Source organism: Acanthaster planci, linkage group LG12, assembly GCF_054643075.1.
Source record: "Acanthaster planci isolate LZ-2023a linkage group LG12, COTS_SCS, whole genome shotgun sequence".
NCBI lineage: Eukaryota > Metazoa > Echinodermata > Asteroidea > Valvatida > Acanthasteridae > Acanthaster > Acanthaster planci.
In genome coordinates, this window is record NC_141788.1 from 7,732,486 (window position 1) to 7,752,886 (window position 20,401).

A 20,401-nucleotide genomic window follows, 5' to 3' on the forward strand; every position below is an offset into this window, starting at 1 on the left:
GGGGGGGGGCTCATCAATTCTACTTAGGCACGAAAGTGAGCTTGACATTAATGAGCAAGTTTTCTTCCGCTGTTTAGGGGCTAATTTATTAAAGAGGAAAAGGAACTAATGTTCCAGAGGCACGTGTTCGATGATTGCACGTGCACCGGAACAAAGACGGGATCGTGAACAGGACACTGTTTACTCTGATCTGTAGAAAAGATTCGCTCCGTTCATAGAGCAAAGAACACGCTGGCCCGCTGAGACAATGACCGGCTGTGCGATGGGGAACTCTTGCCTGTGAAACCGTGCGCAAGGTATTTCGTCAGACCAGCGTAGTAAAAAGCTGATTGGTCAAAATACGATCCGCTGTTGCTGCGGGCTGTCGATCGGCTAGCCAATGAGAAGCCTCACAAGCGATGGCGTACTCGCTTTTCACACGGACCAACCCTGACACCGTTCCCTCGAGCGAATTTCGGCTGGCAAAGATGGGCCTACACCCGAGATGAAAACCCCTTTGTTGTCTGCAAAATCTGGAGTTTCTTTCATAGACTCTGACAATATTCTGGGCAAACTCCTGTTAAGCATAAGTCGCTCAAAAACCTCTACCTTCCGTGGGAAAAAATACCTGGGATAGGAGATCTCCTGCTTTTAGATCCGGAATTCTCACTGCCGACTGAACTCGCAACATGGTGAAATCCATTCCCTTGTTTTTGCCAGTACTGCTGTCTTTCTTTCTGTTGCTTGACTCGAGCGATGCCACAAAACCCTCAACCCAAGCATTTGAAAGGAACGGAAGAAATCTTACTACAATCTCTGCGAATGTTACAAGAAGTACACTCCCCGCGTATATTTCCAGCACACCCACCCGTAAGTACGCACTTCCACGTTGCACAATTAGACTTTTCTGAGTTGCCGCAAGCTGGTATGTGTGTGCTTGTATCTTGATAGACTTTTTTCCAGACTCACTAGAATTTAATTCAACTTCCTTTCTTCTTTTCTTCCTGAAAGACACTACATCAACACAACCCGAGACGTCTACAACACACCAAAATGAGAACACAACACCCACTCGTAAGTGAGAACGTTTAACGTTTGCGAAATGATTTACCAGGATTTCTAGGCAAGTGTCTGCGACGCGTCTCACCTGTGCGGTTCTGTCGGGCTTGTTTTCAAATCTGAGGCCCAATTTTCAAGACTCGAGGTATTTTCCAACTTTTTATTGATTTATTCAATTTTATTTGATTTTTTTAATTAAACGTCGTTTTATATAACTTTTGAAAGTGACGCTATATACACCGATACTTGTAAGCCTTTTCCTCTAGGAAAATATTGGCTCTAATTGGAAAGCTTGCCAATTTATGGCACTGCAGGATTTTGAATTCAAAATGCACATTCTTTATTTTCAGAAACCTCACTCTGTAATATGAATCCATGCCCTAATGACCTGTCCTTACAACACATTCGCCAAAAACACGCCAGCCTTTGTGCATCAAGACGACACTTCCCAAACAATCACCTCGGATGAAATAACATTTGCCTAATACCCAATAACGGCGTTGCATATGTTTCTAATTTGAATCCTTTTTAATTTGGGTAATCTTGCCTTTTCTCTCTCCATGCCAAACATCTGCAGGACCCAGAGAGGGAATGATATTGAGATTGTTGCTATTACATTGTTTGGGATCGTTAATCATGCCGCTTAATTCGTGTGCCATGGAAAATGAAACTAAATAGAGTTCTTACAATCTTATCAGAACTATATTTATACATGCCAACTATTGACATTAGTGTCGAATGACAGGTAATAGAAAAAACGTTTGGTGTGTCCTCCATTCACCACTTACAACGTAGTCATAATGGACATGTTTGGCTTGGAATTGGAAACGCAGCTGTCAGTGCACGAGAGAGAAGCAGGTGATAACGGTGGCCCCGAAGGCACATCATTTATCGAAAATTCAATTTTAATTATTATCTGTAACGTCACAAATTGGCTATATTTCCTACGATTTTGGTTTTTGTGAGTGTGGTGAAATGTGCACGAAAAACAGTTGAAAAGTATTTCCATCAACAGACGTATTGGCAACTACTTTGTTGTGAAACATTCAACATCAGACATGATTCCCGCTGGATATTACCAGAGACAAAAGCTTGAAATATCTCTGTCTCCGTGTTTTTTTCCTCCAGAGGACTATTTTTGGCTAAGCCAAACAGCGATGTCGCCTGTCATCACTCCATCTCCTAGAAGTAAGTCCAGACGGGATATTTTTCTCATAGTTGTGATGAATTTTGTAGTAAGTGTTGGGAGAGGGCGTATTAGTAAGCAGCAATTATTTAAACCATTTTTGAGGTTTTGCTTCAGGAAAAGGGAATCGATATTCTCGATCGACGTTTTCCACTCACAGTCAGTCACCGGATTAAATGCTTATAACTCAGTCCGTGACGTTTACTCCTAAGACTATCAGCGTTTAATTACTCTGGACATGCGTCGTAAAGTACTTTTTTTAGATTGCACCCGTTATCCCAAATTTAAACCTTGGAATATTAATCGCAGAAAAAGTGTGGCTCACCATTTATCGGTCATTACTCAAAATAAAAGAAACAAAATACTCAAAATGTAAACTTTAATTTTTTTTATTTCGCTTTTACCAAAGAACAGTTTTCTGTATAATTCAAACTCTATCCGTATTGTTTTGTGTACCACTGTAGTCTGTGAATGGAATCAGAAATCTTTTATTTGGGTTCAGCAAATGAAATCCTGCTGTTTGCGTATGGTTTGATAGTATTTCTTAAATCATTGAAGTTTATTGTTTTTGTATGAATGGGGAAAATGCGTCATTCCACCCACCCAGCTCGTCAGCAGTAGCCCCTGGATTTGTTACATTATTACTTGCTCTCTATTCATTTTTCATCTTGTCCAAGATTTAGTTTTTGCCAGTCAAATTTTCCTTGTTTGTACTTTGAACCCATGACCAGTGCCTCTGGCAGAATGTTAAAATCGAATCTTTGAAAAGTTACCCCAACTAATGTACAAACATATTTACAAACTATTTACAAGAATCAATATTTTAGTAATTTAAGATTTTTGGAGTTAGATTTTAATATTAGATGTCCTTACCAATATAATTTCTTCCAGTACATGAAATGTTATGTCATTTTATATAATACAGTGTGTATGATTACGGTTTCTCATCGGCCCAGTGACGTCACAAGATACTTTATTGTGACGCATATTGTTGCCTTGACTAATCCCATTCATCTGAATTTTTTTTTTAAATACACTTTTCTTACACTGTGACAGTCATTCAAAAGAATCAGTAAAAGTGTAAATATTTTTGTCACATTTCAGCAATTTCAAGTACGGCGAATGGGATTTTTTTTTCATTTTTTAATTTTATTATTTGTTGTTTTTGATGATTAAATATAAATGCAATGAAACAGCATTTGTAAGATTTTTTTCAATGTTTACAAAGATTAATATCAACTGTCTACTGGTATTTACATTATCTTAATTTCTCACATCGTGATTGTTACCTCAGAAACCCTTAAACACCTTCACATTTTCCCCTTTTTCACTGAAGTCACCGCTAGCTGCTAAATCCTGCAGAGACAGAAAACCTGCTGTCTAAGAAGCTACTATTTGTTCGTCGACGCATTCATTTTCGGGTTATATTTTTAATTTTTGGGATAAATAAACGAATCAAAAAGATGTCTTGTGGATTCATGTGTCGTCCGTTTTATTTTGTATTTATTTAGTGAAGCCTTATTTCCAGACCTGCAATTTATCGTAGAAATTGCGCCACCAGTACGGACGTCTACGGATTTCTAAACGACTCTGATTTAGTTTGAATACGATTCAGTGTGTGCATGCCTGTATACGATTTATATGGAAATCAAGCTTTACGAATACAACCAGCTGTGACTTCAGTGTGGGACTTCCTTCACTTTACACGTTACGTAGCCGCCTAGCGGCCTGTGTTCTCGCTATTGAGTTGAGCAATGTCCGTCGCTCGTTTGTCGAGTCCAGCCACGCTGTCCCACCCTGGCCGTACTCCGGTTTCATCCAGTTGTATCTTGGGGGCTCAGGACTCGGTGCCCCCGATGACAAGCTCCTCTCTGACGCTGCCGTCACCTGTTGCATTGGTTGGTCAGCAGGAAATGCTTGCATTGACGTTGGAGGGGCGGAATTAGTGGGCAGGAGCAAAGGATGACTCATGCGACCCACGAGTGACCTTGTGCCTAGAGTAGCCATTGGCTCAATGGTTGTCAGTCCGCTCGGAAGGGGCTCAACAGTTTCAACCTCCTGACGATGTTGTCGCCTCTTGCTGGCATTGACTCCCGGTAGCGCAGGCATCTTGTTGAGAGTTCCCCTTGGCTGAGGCGTTGCACTGATATCAGGCCACGATGGCGCACCGGATGAGTCAAGCACTTGAATGCCGCTGGGTAAGTTCGGTGGCGGTCGGTGGCTCGGTGGCGTGGCTTGGGGGAGTGCGGAGCTCAACTGTGACTGCATCCATTTTGGCGTGATAGCGGGTCGTCTGGGATTCATACCTGGCATGGACGGGGGAGCTCTGGGCTGTAGACCTATGGTTCGAACACCGGAGTCCTGCTTCGTCTGCCTCTCCTGCGCGACAGCGCGGTCACGGTGACGTGACAGCCCAGCGTTGTTGGGCTTCACACCAGGCAGAACTGGCATGTGTCCGGGCCGGGCGTCTTGCGGTGGCTGGGGTTGGCTCTGAAGCCAGGCTGGCACGCTAGACGAGCCCAGGGCCATCACTTCGGTGTGTTCGTCCGGGGCCTGCTGCTGATGGAACGATCTCTCAGTCTGGTTCAAGGCATAGTGGTGGTCTGGTAGTAGGTGGCCTGATCCCATCTGCATCCATTCAGCCGCATCCTGGTAAGTCAAGCTGGCCCCGTATCTCGCTGCAGGATCATCTGCGTATGGGTCATCCACCGTCGGTCTAAGTTCCTCATTCCATGCCGCCTCTGGTTGATGTAGAATCTCCGTCATCGATGATGACGAGATGTCTAGGCTTTTATCAGGAATCTGCTGTTTCGAAAGGCCAGGGGTAAAAAAATAATTAATAATCGATTTCTTTCAGTGACCTGACCGAGGTTTATTCTGGCACAATTTTTTCATCAAATGAATGTACTGGACGAATTCTCTTCTCATAAGAATACTCTTCCGGTTTGTATTGGTAAAATTGTTTAAAAGCAAAGTTTAGTTCATCCCTCTGTAAAGGGAATTTGTTCACTCTTGTATGTTACTAATTTCATTGTTCCCTTTTTTGTAGTTGCCTGTGTTTCAGCCATGATGCTTGGTTAGTGATATAAAATATCCAACAACAGACTTCTTAAATGTACCTTTCGTTCTGAATCACGTTGGGACAGCTTGTTGCTCTGGGGTGCTTGGTGAGACTGTTGCAGTGCAGGTGTTGTGACGGGTTCGGTCTTTGACGGGTCGAAGTCCGGTTGAAGCCAGCAAGGAGTTTCGATAGCATGTTGACCTCCTGGTGCCCGACCCGTCTTCTTGGTAGTATCGGGCAATTTGGTCTTGTTGGCAATTTTGGTGAACTTCTTCTCGGCCTCGACGGGATTCCACCTCTTGAAGGGCTTCTGGTCCGGGGCGGGATCGAAGTCGGGCCTGAGAAAGCGTGGAAGATCTTTGTCAGTCGAGGCGGGAGTCGAAAGTGGTGGATTTGTCGTCGTCTTTGAGGATTGTTGAAACTTCTCCTGACTTCTCATGGAGTCAAGAATTCTCTGAGACTCGTTCTGACTTTGTTTCCTTAAGTTTTCTTTCCCACTGTCGGTCATTAAGCCACAGTCGATATCTGCATCACCAGAAGCCGTTTTGTCTCGAGTGGAGCAGAGCACAGGTTTCTCACTTGGCGCTTTCCAAACCTCGCGTTTCGATCCACTGCCGTCTGGGTTAAAATCTGTCTTCAGCCACCGCGGCGTTGGCGATTCTGGAAGTTTCTTCTTGGACTGACTAATCTTGTCCAATTTCTTCTTGGCGGCCATCGGATCCCATCTCTTGAATGGCTTCTGTTCAGGAGCCGGGTTGAAGTCATCTCTCAGGTAGCAGGGAACCTCGGCGTCTTGGAACGCTTTAGCACTGTCTGGCTTCCCAGCTTGAAGCAGGGAGTCTCTGAGTTTGCCCTGTGTGTCACAATCTAGAAGGGTCTGAGACCCAATCGTTTCCGAGGCGTCCGAATCATCATGCACGGGAGAGGCTACAGGAACGTCTGATTCAGAGGAAGACTCCAGCGATGGACTATGGACACCGTCTTGAAATGCCTCGGTCTTCTTGGGAGGAAAGAAGTCATTTTCATCGTCAGTTTCCTCGTCCAAGCCCTTCAAGAAGGCCTCGGACCACTTGATGTCCTCCATGTCTGCATCAAGGTCTATGGTTGGAGTTGACGAATCTTCGGACTCGGAGGAAGATTCTTGTGGACTGCGCCCACTGTCAACCGAACCCTCATGTGTATCAGGAACATCAAAATGAGCGTCTTCATGGTGTATCCTCACCAGCCGTGCATCCTCATGAGGCTTTGTAGCGTCTATTTCTGAAAGGACGTCTCGCGCAACATCTTTCGATGCATCTGCTCGCTCACAGTCTGCAAGAAAGTCTTCAGCAGGTTCTGTTCCTGACTTCCACTCAGTGTTTTGCTCTGGGGATGCATTGGCACATGGTCTCTGTTTCAAGATTCCCTTTAGCGGCCCTCGTCGTTGCCCTGTGATCGTCGGTCCACGAGAAACATCGCTGAAGCGTATCTTTCTTTTCCTGGTATCCTCGCTAGCACTGTCCCTGTCTATTTTGTCTTTGGTGTGTTCAGGAACCTCTGTTGGTTTCGAGGAGTTATTGTCCACTGCATATCTAGTTTTGTTTCCCGAGTCGACTTGCTGGTGTTTTGTTGTATCACCTGTAGATTTTGTTGTCTTTGTTTCAGACTTCACGGCCACCTCATTTTCTTTGCATGCGGCCACTGAGTTCAACCCCCTTTGTAACAAATCCTCCGCATCGGTCTCGGGCTTTACAGGCAAGTCAGCTATTTTCGACTGTGTTGACAGGGATGTAGTTTTGCTCAGCTCTGCTGACCTGCCAAGGTTGTAATCTGTAGAGCCCGTACTCTTCATTTCATTCTCCACAACAATGTCTCTTTCTTCTTTGTCTGTTAAAGAGCACAACTCGTCCTCGGTTGACTCCACAAGTTTCACATCTTTTTTCATCGGTGAGGTAACCGTCTGTGGCTGTGGTGTCAGGGGCATAGCAATGCTGCCCTTGCACGACGTCACTTTGTCAACAATTCCAAATAAGTCATCTGAAGAAGACTGTTGTAGCATTTGTTCTATGGCTTCAAACTCCGTCAGACCCTCTTCCTTTCGTTCTACCTTCTCATCTCTTTCAGTTGGTGAACCAGCTCTGTCACTAGCACGTGTTCCTTTTTGGCCATCTACTGTTCTGATTTCATTGCCCTCACTAGATGGAGGAAATTCTCTGAGCAGCTCATCCATCGAGTCAACTTTCTTCGTTGTGTATCCAGTTGATGGTTTCTCCACCTGTGTCTTAATATACTCTTCTTCATCTGAACCTTCATCCCACGAGTTGTAATCATCATCCATTTGCTTGATTGCACACAATGCTTTCTTAGAGACATTTGTCTTCACATCCAGTTGTTCACCCTTCTTCTCTTCGTTATCATCGCCGTCTTCGATATCTTGGACGTCAGTATCATTGGCCAGTCGGTTTGCGGCTTGAGGTTTACTGTCATCAGGAGTCGTTGTTGTGGCCTCACGCTCAACAGATGGAGAATGTGCCCAATCCTCTTTGATTTCATCAGTTGCTTTCTCAATCTGGCAAGACTGTGTGCTGCTCTGTTCATCAGTATGTTTGCCCAATAGGAAAGTTGTTTCTGGCAGGCTGCTGGGTTCGTCGTCCAAGACTTCATCTTCCTTTGTCACGACCATACCTTTATCCTGGGCAACCTCGAGTTGGTCTTCGGCAGATGTCTCCAACCAGCACGATTTGGATGGAGCCAGGGAGATCCCTTTCGGTGGGATGACCATCTTGGTTACAGTTTCGTCCTTGAGCACGCCTGGGGCTTTGCCGGTCTGAGGCGGACTCTCGTCATCCGAGGAGAGTTCCTGGAGAATCTGCTGCATGATTTGCTTTCTCTGTTGTTGTTGTGACACGTAAGCGTAGCAGTCACTGTCGTCGTGACTAATCAAAGACTGCTTGTCAAGGATGATGGAGTTATCTTCAGCTGTTTTTTTGTCTAGTGCCTGTTCCAAGGACGAAGGCTGATCACTTTCAAGCATTGAGGATGCAGTCTTGCATATGGCAGGTGTTTCCGATTGCCTGTGAAATGGAACAAGAAACAAGACAGTCGATAATATTAATTCATATGGCAATTTGTTCATGCAGGCAACGCTAACATTTTATTTGGTTGTTCAGCTTGCCTGATTTCAAAAGTTTTAACATTGCTAAGATTGGTAGCCTGATTTTTCAGCTGTCTCACTACTTAAAACAACAGAGTAATGAAATGGTCGATGTAATTCCTTTCATTATTCTTACCTGCGTACGCTGGTCGTTACACGCTCGCACCAACCCGCCGTCAGATCAGTTGCCATAACATCCTGGGTCTGCTTCAGCTCTATGGATTCAGCGGCACCAGCTGGAAGCAAGGCTATCTTTCCCGTGGCCTCAGTCTTCAGTGGTGCCTTGACACTAACACTGTTGTCCCGGGCAGCAGGCAAATGCAGGTCGAGCTTGACGCTGTCGTCTGCGGGAGGGGCTACCATTCTGCAACGAGCAAAGGTTGGCTTGGCTGCTGGTTTCCCAGATTTGGCTGGCCGTGGTTCGACATCAGGTGTCGGCGCTTGTTTCTTTTTTTTGCCCTTCACCGAATCGGCCTTCTCCCCGTCATCGCCTTTCATGAGTTTCTTCATCTTTTTCTCCTCTTTTTGACGGTTTTTCTTTTCTTTTCCCGCCTTTTTCTCTCTTTTCTTTTCCTTCTTGTCTTCCTTTTGGCTTTTGGCCTTCTTCTTTTTCTCTCCCTTTTCGTCCTTTTGCTTTTCTTTCTTTTTCTTCTCTATCTCCCTTTTCTTTTCTTTCTTTTCCTCCTTTTTCTGTCTGGTCAGTCTTTTCTTTTCTTTCTTTTCCTCTCGTTTCTTCTCCTTTTTGTCCAGATTTTCCTTGGCTTTATCCTTTTTCTTTTCATCTACATTTTCATCCTCTGGAACTCTGGCATCCAGTTTGTTTTTCTTTTTTGACTTTCCAAAGATTCCCATTGTCTTCAAACTGGAGAGTGACTTGGTAGACTTTTTGTTGTTAGCGGTAGCTTCGGCTGTACAGGTGTCTTCCTTGGTACTCTCTCCTTCCTGTTCAATTCCTTTCGATTCTTTGCAGATGCTGCCATCATGGCCCGCTTCGTCCCCTGGCTGCACATCGTCCCCAGCTGGCTGTTGCTCTTTCTTTTTCTTATTTTCTCTCCTGCGTTTCTTCCAAGGCATGGTCGCTTTACGTTTCATGTCCTTGCTCTCAGCTTTAGTACCATCATTGGAGGTAGTTCTCTCTCCATCGTCTGCATCTGCAGTGACATCATTTGATGCGGCTTCCTCCTCAGTGTCTTTGTTTCTTTTGCTGGTCTTCTTTTTCTCCGCCTTTGGCTTCTTCTCCTTCTTCGGTTTCCTTTTACTTTTCTTGTTAACCTCTCCATCGCAGCTTTCTGTGGGATCTGTTGATGTTGGGGGAGTCTTATTCTCAACATCAGGTTTGGTCTCAGCTTTTTGAGGCGACACCTCAGACTCCTTCTGAGATGCAGACAAGTTTTTGCCTTTCTCCGTCTTTGCCAGGCTCTGTTTCTTAAATTTCTTCCATCCAAAAGGTGTTCTTCGTTTCCTTTTAGACTTTGCATTGTTATCTTGTTGAGCAGCGTCTCGAGAAGTGGTATCATCAGTCTGGCCACCGACAGACTTCATGTCCTTTTCAGGCACCACCCCTGCCTCTTCAGCATCTTTCAAGGGCGTGGATATCTTTGTTGTTTCTTGATTATCCTCTGTTTTCGTCCTCGTATCATTGGGCGTGTCATCCAAGTTGGAGGATTTACGATGTTTCTTTTTCTTAAACAGAGTCGGCTTCATTTTGATCTTCCAAGCATAGGATCGTTTGGCCTTGTTCATGGTTTGGCCTCTGTCATAGGGAGCAACACCTTCAGTAGGAGTCGTCACTTTCTCTTCTTCCACCTTAACGGTTTCGTTTTCTCTATTTGCAGTGGTTGTGTTTTTTTCCCGGCCCTCAATGTTTTCGTGACTTTGAGCTTCTTCGGACATCACTGTTGGTTCAGTGATCTTCATGATGCTTTCTTCAATTAAGTCTGGCCTTTTCTGTGGTTCAGCTACCTTCCCATCTTTATCACTTCCTTTGACGACGTGCACAGTTCTTGACGTACAGTTGCAGAAGTCATTCAGTTCATCTTCACTACTCAGCTCATCTATCGCCAGTCCACCACACGGCGGTTTGCTTGAGATGTCTTGACACGAAACAGAAGTTTCTTCAGGGCTTAGCACCTCTCTCGGGACTCTTGTTCTCAATCTTGTCTTCCCGTGATCTGGAGGCACTTCACAATCTGGATTTTTGCTCTCTTTCAGTGTGTCTGCGTTCTGCTTCTTCTCTTCAGGAGCGGAAATCTTCCAGGACACTTTTTTCTTTCCCATGACGCCTTTGGCGGCATGCTGGGTCTGATTAGAGAATCTATCTTGGCTTTTCTGTGCACGCATCACAATAACGTCCACACCATCATCCTTGGCCGTGTCGATGTCACCTTCATTTGCAGCTGGACGTGACCTCCGCTTGTGTTTCTGCTTCTCTCTCTGGTTGCAAGAGATCGCCACTTCTTCAGAGCCCTTCACATCCTCCTCGCCCGCCCTCCAAGCCGAATATGATGCCTCCTCTTTTACCAAGGAGACTTCTTGCCTCTTTGTTTCTGACTCAAGTTTTGGTCTTCCAATTTTTTTAGCCTTTTCCCGCACCCGTCTCTCATCCAGACTTGTCGGGATGAAGGTGGTTGCAACTTCACCATCTTCCACGGAGTCTGTTGTCAACAGAGACAGTACGGAGGTCACCTCAGGTTCTGATGAGATGCGTGGTCGCCTGGCTTTGGTTTTCCTCTTGATAGCATCCGGGCTGTCATCACATCTGCTTCGGTCTAATTTGTCTTCAAGTTTTGGTGAGGATTGTCTTCCATTTATTGACTCCCTCACCACAATAACATCATCAGCGGCAGCATCTAGGGACAATACTTTCTTGTTTCGGTTTCCCTTCCTCTTGCTGCTCACTGATGCGAGACTTGAACCTTCGGACTCAGATTTCAAGTCTGGTTTTTCGAATCTGTCCACTTTGCGTCTTGGCAAATTCTCACTTGACGTTTCAATTGCAGAAGCTATATCTGGTTTGCTAGCATCAATTTCGTCTCCGTGAGTTTCCACCGAAGAGCCAGGAGATCCAATTACTGATTGGTTGGTCGTGGGTAACTTTTTTCTCCTTTGTCTGGCCAATTTCTGTCTCCTGGCTGATTTGGTCTTATCTGGAGACATTTTTGCTTGTCTCGGCTCTTGGATAATTTTTCTTGAACTTTGAACCTCTCCTGAGGTTTCATAATAACTCTCAGCTGTACCACTCATAACGTTGTGGATTTTTGCTGACAGTCCTTTTTCCCTCGAACTGATATCTCGTACCATCGAGGAGGCCCTATTAGCTTCCAGCATCTCAGCTGGAGACTCTTGCATGGCTATCTTTGGAGGTTTGCCAACCTCCTGTGTTATTTCTTTGGCAAGCCCTCCAACCTTCGTTTCTCTCTTCTTTGGAATTGTCCTTTCCCATTGCAGTTCACTAAAAGCGTCATTCCTCTGGATTCGATCAGCAGAAGGAGCAAATGATGTTTCAGCGGAGGCAGTATCTGGCCTTTCTCCAATTTGAGATGGATTCTGTGACTTCTTCACCCTCCTTTTTTCTTTCGTTATTCTCTGTCTCTCTTCATCTCTACTCTTCAACTTTTCCTCATCCACGATGTCAGCAACTAGAGTATCTTTCTCACTGACAGCTGAATCTTGTTCGTCCTCTCTGGGACATTCCAGAGTTTTTTTCGTCCTGTATTTCCTGTCAGGGATGAAGCCAGCTTCTACTTTCATTGTTTGTCTTCTTTCCTCCCTCCGTTTTCTTTCTTCCTTTTCCACGGAAGCAGTAACTGGAACGCCATCTTTAGCCACGCTTACTCTATCTCCCTCTTTAATTGAGCAGGAGGCGATGCGTTGTGTCTGCTCCTTCCTGGGCCTTCGCTTTCTTTGTGGGTTGAAAGTCTGCCCCTCCGTCTCCTCCACCACGCGCTGGGTTTGTGCTGGATACTGTTCGTGTTTCTGTCTCCGCTCGTGTCCTTGTGATGTGACAGAAACTAAACCTTTCTTCCCAGTTGCTTGAGCTGCTGCGCCGTCGTTGAATCTTTCATTGTCTGCAGATGGTTTGTCTTCGTGCATGTTCACATTAGATGGAGCAGCGGCCTGTTTTTCTTGTTTCTGGCTTCTGCGTTTCTTCTCTCGCCTGGCAGATGATGCTGTGCTGATTTCGGTCTCGCCCCTTTCTTGGGCCGTTGGAGGGATGACTTTCTGAAACTTGTCAATTTCAGTTTGAAGGCTGTCATTTTCAGATTCATTGGACTGCTGTCTCGAGACCCCTGCTCCCTTGAATCTTTGGCAAGGGGTTTTCTTCTTTCTGTGACGAGTTTTGGGTGGTTGTTCACAACTGTCACTGGAAGAGCTGGGACAGGCACTTCTGCAAGAATCGTCTTGGAGTGGTGGAAAGGAGTTCACGTCCACGAAGGTTTTTCTTGATGCAACTTGGTATCTCCTCTCGACCTTTCTTCCTCCAAGGAGTCCGGTGCTCCTCACTTCTAGCAAGGACTCATGCTCAATCACCGAGAGCTCGCTGCTACTGCTCCGGGTTTCCTCGCTGGGTGCACGGACTGGTGATGGCTGTGATCCCTTGGTGATGTCTCTAGTCCGGAAAGACATCCCCACTCGTTGGTGTTGTTTTCTCTTTTGTCGACGGCCGGTAGCGTCAGTAGCGACACCGATATTTTCTTCAGCCGGGCTGACTGGAAGTCGATGTCTTCTCGAAGCAGCTTTATTTCTGCTGCGTTGTTTCATCTGTTTTATCTTTGAAGCAGCTTCCAAGTCTTCTTCTTTGCCATGTGGAAGTGTTGCTTCTGATTTTGCCCTGCTGGGCTGTTTCTTCCCTTTGGAGGTGGTTCGTGCTGGAGAGCATGGACCTGATACTGTGGAGTCACACTCATCAGTCGTAGATTTCTTGCCCCTGCGAGTGTTGGTTTTCGAAAGCTTTCGAGTTGGAAGGTTGCTGCTCGTTCCAGTCACTTCTTGGGCCGCTGTTATCCGCGGCCGGGCCTGGTACTGCAGGCCGTACTCCTCGGCCAGAAGGTTGGGAGTGAGTCCCTGGCTGAGAAGTTTGCTGATGGTGATGAGTATCTCGTGCTGTCTGCACATGCTCAGCTCCAGTCGCTCCAGTCGCTGTCTGGTTGCTCCTTGGGACTGGGTGACAGTCTGAACGATCTGGTGCATGGTGGGCAGTGTGGGGGTAGCTGTCGGGGGACCACTCACCGCCTCGCTCTTTGTCTGATTTCCAGAGTGGCTGATGTTACCTGCGCTACTCCCGGGTGACGCCTTCTTGGCAAGTTCTGCCAGTCTCCTCTGCCTGGCAACGTCCCGGAGGATGAATCGCATCTTCATCTGGTGGTTCCGGATGTCCCACAGGCGGAACCTGTTCTCACATCGACGCCGGAAGCGGGCCCGGGTCGGTGGATACCTTGGTGAGTCTACTTCCACTCGCCGTTCCGGTCTGTCTATACGATGCGGACTCTCGTGCTTCTTGGAGTGCTTCCGAGGTGTGGCCTTGGATTTCCCTCTTACCTCCCAAGGCAGTGGCGGGAGAGGTCGCCACTGGTCACGAGGCACGGTGATGAGGGGGACAGTAAACGGCCGCGGTGCTTGTCCAGCTGTCTTGAGCTGGCCGCCCCTTGCCTCCATTGCCCTTGTAGAAGACTTCCTTGGACGTCTTCTCTTCTTGCGGCTTTTCTCTTTACCGCCATCTTTTCCCGCCTTTCCCTGATCTCTACTTCCTTTGGGTAACTGATCTTCGTCTCTCTCCTCGGCGGGCTTTTTCCTCTCCCTCCTCTCGAGGGACTTCTCTCTGCCTCTCCGAAGCTCCTCATCCGTCATCTCTGGCTTCGGAGGCCGCTGCCCGACTTCGACGTACTTGTCCTGGTTGTCCGGGGCGGTGCAGCACGGCATCATCTTTTGCAGCATGCGCCTCATGATCCCCACTTGCCTCCCGGGTGTGATGCGCAGGCTGTCGGTGAAGGTTCCCTGATGTTCGGGGTCCTCCGTGAGGTCGCTGAAGGCAATTTTGCGGCGTGGCTCTTCCTTCAGCCGACATTGCCAATTTTTTGGCTCTGCAAGGTGGTGGAACAGATAGAAAAACAAACCAATGTACCTACTTTGACGTTACAACACTAGTCGTTGTCATTTCTTTTTGTTACTATGAATAACAATGGCATTAAAAGATATTAACAAATAAATTTATTATACAAAAATAGTTAAAAATTACACAATATACTGTTGCCAACCGCTCACAAAAGGAGGTATTATTACTCAACTTTGCAACTTAGAAAACGTTGAATCAACAAAGAGAGGTTTTGAACACTTGGTCGAAATCTATGAGGCCAGCGTGTTTTTGAAACAGTAAACCACGCCTTTAATATGGCAACACTTTAGTTTATTTTGACTATAACATTTTGCATTCATTTCTTGGGGAAACCACCCAAATCCAGATGTTTAAAAATTTTCCATTGTTGCCTTAAAAGTAATCTGGGGATGCAGACGCCTTTTCGAGTCAGAGTCATTTTTCAAGCTCATGTTTTTAAAATCACACACAGCATTTCTCGATTTACAGTGGTGAAACTTTTTAGAATGCAACACATTCCAAGAATAGTAAAAAATATCTACTCTTGTACTAGTTGCACGCAAGGTTTCATAAAAAATCTATACATTTTAAATTATGTACAGTATAAAATTGGACAATTTTTAAATTGAAAACTAATATACTTAAAAAAGGTAAACTAACTTGATGTTTACATTGCAAAACGAAAATAAATGTTGATTCAACCAACAAAAAATATATAAAAACGTTCAAAGTGAAATAAAACTTCCTCATTCTTCATTGCGTAGCAAACAAGAGATTCCCTCTTGAAGCAAGGCATCTCAAGACAAATAATTAGGCCCATCATTTGATAAACCTTCGAGTACATTATTTTAATAAACGACCGAACTAAAATCTGTTATAAATGACTTTCTAATTGCGACGGGATTTTCCTCAGAATAAGCCCATGAAATGTTGGTAAAATTCTTTTCCTCAAAATTTGGAAAACGTAAGAGATGCTTTACGAAGGAGTGGATCGCTTATAGCAAATGATGGCCCACCAACACCCAAAGCAAATGAGATCCGCGTTACGAAAATGATGATGTACAACTATTTTTTATCTTTCATAAAAACGTCGAGGTACGAGACGGGCCACACAGTAACAGTCAATTAAATATCTACCAAATGCATAATACCTTGTATCTTCTGGATGAAAATATGAAAGAATCCAGGCATTCGTAGATTTGAGCAAACCGATGTAATTACCAATATTAATGCTCATCAAAAGCGTCAGATTAGCTTGCAAAGCTATCTCTACTCATCTGGGATGTGGTCAAAAGAGAACAATCGGGGGGGGGGTTACGATTTGAGGAAATCTGAGGGACATTGTCTTTCAGATGTCTGAAAAATAAATGAGGGCTTTTCTTCAAAGTTTCTTTACTGAGCAGGCATCAACTGAATAAAATTTGAAATTCAAACTTACCACGATCAGACATCTTGAAGGTCGATGACAAGTGCTGATCTCTTCAAGTCTATACCGTCTTCAACAAAGACGGTACACCAAGTCTCCACTGCTCGCGTTGGGCGTTAGACTTGGGGCAGGTCTGCAAGAAGCCTCGGTCGGTTCTTGCAGGTGGGTGAATCGGAGGCCTGACGTCCAAAGCTGGTGGTTTCCAGGGGCCACTCCGACTTCGGGGTAAGGGGGCAATTCTCAAGACGAACTTGGTCTCCTTGAGAATGGGTTTGCAGGTAAAGTCTGCAAGGTATCACCAGACCTCAACAAGAGGGCACTGGTGAAGAGTTCAAACGGGATTGTCTGGTTCTCCACAGACGTAACTGAAGCAACCCAAAGTTGTATAACCCCGGGTCAGATCTCGGCAGAGAGTACTCGGTCCACGCCCGGCACTCGTTGTTGGCTCTCTGCTCGGGTATCAACAACAGAAGTTGATCGTCGAAAAGATTTCGGTGAAATCGCACTCGAATTGCAGCGAAAAACGCTCCAAAAAGGCCTCACAAACAAGAATTTGCTTGCAACGCCAAGAAACCTAAAACAGTTCTGACATGAAAACAAACACACGGGTAACCAATAGTTGCGATGCCATTGTTAGCGTCATCGTAAGCTTGCGCACAATGGACAGTGCGCTCTTACGTTGGAGAATTGTTCGTCATTGTGACGTCACTTCGAGTCGTATAAGTACGTACCACGCTTGCGCAGTTCTTACATTTGACAGGTAATGGACCTTTCCCATAAAATATGCAAATAAGGCAGGCGCATGCGCATTACTACCACTGGTTGGCAAAGTACTGTTGCTTAAATTTATGACACACCTATGTAATTTGCATATTTCATGGAAAAGGTCCATTAAACGATTTATAACAGCTGCAAGTATTTCTATTTTAACAACTCAAGTATTTCTATTTTAACAACTTTTTGACGAGCTCTTGAAAAGTCCGGACGCCGGAGAAGCTTGTCTAGAATGGCTGAAACGTAAGAGTGACCATGTAACAAGTGAAGTTTCAAACGAAATAGGATTAAGTTTAAGTTTACTAGGAGCTCCAGATCGAAGGGTTTCCAAAATAGGCAATGTTCCTGTCCCAGATGTCCGTGTTCAGGTTTCCAAATTCTGGGGAACGACATCCAAGAGAGGTAAGAGGCCTTACACGTGGGCATACCCTTCCATCTTTTCACGCCACTCATGTAGTTGTCGTTTCGTTTAATCATCCACTCCAGACTGTACCGTGAACCATACTCTGCTGGGCGAATCCAAGCTTACGATGGTATGCAGTCGGGACGCACTGCCAACCTGCTCACCACAGCACGTCATCCCCAGTGGTGCGACGCTAAGGCTGGCCTGCCAGAACAGCACCTCCGTGTCTACAGTTGGAGCCGACCTGTACGGGATGGATCGCATGCACTGTGACAACGGGCAGTGGCAACCGGCAGACTTCCCAGTTTGCTTTGGTGAGTTGAACTGGACGGTCTTCCCTTTTTGGCAATCCGTTTTCATCAACAATTTTCATCCATCCTCTTCAGGTCTATACCTGGGCTCGAAGTCTGGTCTGTTATTCTTCAGCACGGTGTCTGGGGCGGATCTGGGAACTTTTCTGGGGGAGGGGAGTCCGGCCCTGTAATTTTTTTGTGTCCGATTTTTTTGGGGGTGTCAGAGTGGGGGCGGTTGGCCTTGCCCTATCCCTCTGGATTCACGCCCGGGTTTAAATTAAATGCTGAATGAACATTTCATCGTTTTTCACTGACTACATGTTTGATTTTTGTCATCAACGTTTGGTAGATCGATGCCTGATCGATCACCACAAACTGAACTTCAGCGGCCTCAACATCAGCGACGGCCAGCTGACGGGAGGGAATACCCTGCGTAGCGGCTACAGTTTCACGGTCGAATGCAAGGACCTGGACGCCACGCTAATGGGTCTGGGCACCCTCTACTGCTTGGACGGGGAACTTGTGCCGTCGACCTTGCCTATATGCATACCCCACGGTAAGCCTGATGCTAACTGAGTACCTTCTTCAGGGCATTAACTGAATCTGCTTGAACTGAAGAAGGTACTCAGTTACCGAAAGCTTGGCAATCACATATTTCAGAGCACTGATTTTAAATTATATTCTTGTCGTTATTCTGATCACGGTGCTATGCAGCCCTAGCCCTTCCATATTTCTCTGGTAAGCTTGATGCTGCCGCTTTGCTTCTAAAAAATATCGACACTCGGATGAAAAAAAAGAAGACTCATGGAGGCTGAAGGGTTCTCGAACTACAAATGATTAATTGTTTACAAACAGCACGGTACTCTGGCCTTTGGTACTGGCCATTTTTTGAGCGCTTGTAACGTTTTGGTTATTATTTTGACCTAACTGCGGCGGCATACTTCATTCCATTCACGCGTTGCGTTAACGCGCGCGTTCTTGCACGCACAAAGCCCACACTCTCCCTTTTAAAAGAAAAAACTAACGAAACATGGTGTTGGGACAGTTACTGCCTTCATTTTTACCAATCAAAACGTACAGTCTGATAGTGAGTCCAATGAAACTTTCCTCTGCGAATTCCAGGTATGTGGACATAGCACATGAAATAGCGCCCTCTCCAAGCATTATTATGTAGTTTTCAGTTCACTTTTAAGTAGTTTGTAGAGTCACTTCATAACTACATATTCAAATTTTTTTAACCATGTATTCTTGTCATTCCACGTTCACTCTCTTCAGGCGTACTTGCCTAGCTTCTCTGGGTAAAACCGCTGATCCTGTCCGGGTCATTATGAAGAATGTTAAAAAAAAGCATTACCGAAGCATCTGGCCTGTGTATGAATACGCGTCGGATTAGAAGATGCTATGCAGGAGACCTATGGCCTCATACTCATCACGTGTCACTGTAGTTTGTGTGTGTCACTGGATGACAGTCACATTGTGTCACTGAATTATATTCTTATCTGCTACTGAATAATGGTCTCAGGTGCCGCTGAATGATAGCTTCACGGGTCGCTGAATAGTGTCATGTCGCTGAATGATAGCTCCATGTGTCACTGAATGATAGTCGTGTCACTGAATGATAGTCGTGTCACTAAATGATAATGTCGTGTGTCACTGAATGGTAGCCTCATGTATCGCTTAACAATAGCCTCATGTGTCACAGTGTGACAGCTTAATGTGTCATATCGTATGATAGCTCATGTGTCACTAAATAGTGTCCTTATGTGTCCTCGAATGATAGTCCTAGACATACATGCAATTAAATAGAAAGATCCAATTCCATTCGGTGACAGATCTTTCCACTCCGTGTGTGACCTCATGAAATTGTCCTCGTGAGGAATCGTTTTATTTTTTAAAGATCCCCCAGACGGGATGCGACCCACTCCAACTGACGAAAACTCACAGTCAGCCGGTGACACCGTGTCCACGACCACTTTCATCGCCGTGGTGGTTCCCATCAGTGTCGTTACCTCTCTACTTTGCGTCATACTCTTGGTGTTCTGGAGAAGGACCTTACTTCAGAGGTAAAAAAAGAAAGAAAATAAGCCACACCGTTAACCCTAACGATCCTCTCTGTTCAATATGACCTTACAAACACCCTAGGGGATGGGGATTAATGATAAGCAGCTTTTAATTAAGCGAAGGAGCATCAACTGGGCATTTTGAGATTACCTCGTGCTGATTCTACGCGTAGGCCACGCTGCAGCATAGGTCCAGTTCGTTTGCTTTGACGGAATATTTTTTTCCATGAATCTCTTAATTCCTTCATCGATATCGCACCGTACTTTACAAAACTTTAAAACTGTCGACCACGGCCTGACACATGTAAGGTTTTTCTCATTTGGAACAAAACTTAACCGATCTGTCAAGCTCTATAGTTACTACAAACACGGTGGCAACTGATACGTCATAGATGATACCTTTTGTAACAACCCAAGCTACATAACCTGAATAATAATTTTGAGAAAGCCGCACACCGCAAATGTTACAGTGCATTGTTCGCAATCTTTTTAACTTCATTTCGGCTACTAAGTCGTCCGCGAGCTTTACAATATTCTCGTAAAGTGAGATATATCCAACACCTTTCTCACTGCCATCACCCATCGGTTGTAAACAGTCGCAGACGACTGATGCTCTTTTGCGATCCTGTCTGTGCCAGTCTTAGGATGTTTGCTGCAGGTGGGGTATCCGTCTGGAGAAGCACCCGTTCATCTGTTGAAAAGAGCCATGTTGGTCGGAAGTGTTCATTTTGTTGGTAGCAATGCGACAGTAACGCGTGCATTTCCTAGTCGCTGTGAACCAGCGAAGTTGAGGTCCGACCAAAGGAGTCCCCGATGCTGGGAAAACAGCGCCCTCTCTTGGTCCAGCTCGAGGCTCATTACTGAGTGTCAGGGTTTACAAAAAGGAACTTAAAAATATGAAGAGATTTGTCTTTATTTTACCCCCTCTTCTGATGC

General features: G+C 45.4%; 2 protein-coding genes across 2 annotated transcripts in view; one reads left to right on the forward strand and one right to left on the reverse strand.

Annotated features, from left to right (window-relative positions):
* LOC110977685 (uncharacterized) overlaps window positions 1-20,401 on the forward strand; it is a 22,500-nt gene continuing 2,099 nt past the window's right edge. Inside the window, exons 1-6 of the mRNA XM_022232000.2 lie at window positions 1-849; window positions 991-1,053; window positions 2,167-2,226; window positions 17,196-17,426; window positions 17,755-18,527; window positions 19,303-19,468. Coding sequence (XP_022087692.2) covers window positions 669-849; window positions 991-1,053; window positions 2,167-2,226; window positions 17,196-17,426; window positions 17,755-17,981 — 762 coding nt within the window. The 5' untranslated portion in view covers window positions 1-668 and the 3' untranslated portion in view covers window positions 17,982-18,527; window positions 19,303-19,468. The remainder of the gene's footprint in view (window positions 850-990; window positions 1,054-2,166; window positions 2,227-17,195; window positions 17,427-17,754; window positions 18,528-19,302; window positions 19,469-20,401) is intronic.
* Window positions 2,598-16,524, reverse strand: LOC110977708 (uncharacterized). Its single transcript, XM_022232054.2, has 4 exons — window positions 15,948-16,524; window positions 8,555-14,498; window positions 5,344-8,338; window positions 2,598-5,029 (listed from the first exon to the last, which is right to left on the reverse strand). The coding sequence occupies exons 1-4, from the start codon at window positions 15,958-15,960 to the stop codon at window positions 3,926-3,928; spliced, it is 10,056 nt and encodes a 3,351-aa protein (XP_022087746.2). The 5' UTR covers window positions 15,961-16,524; the 3' UTR covers window positions 2,598-3,925.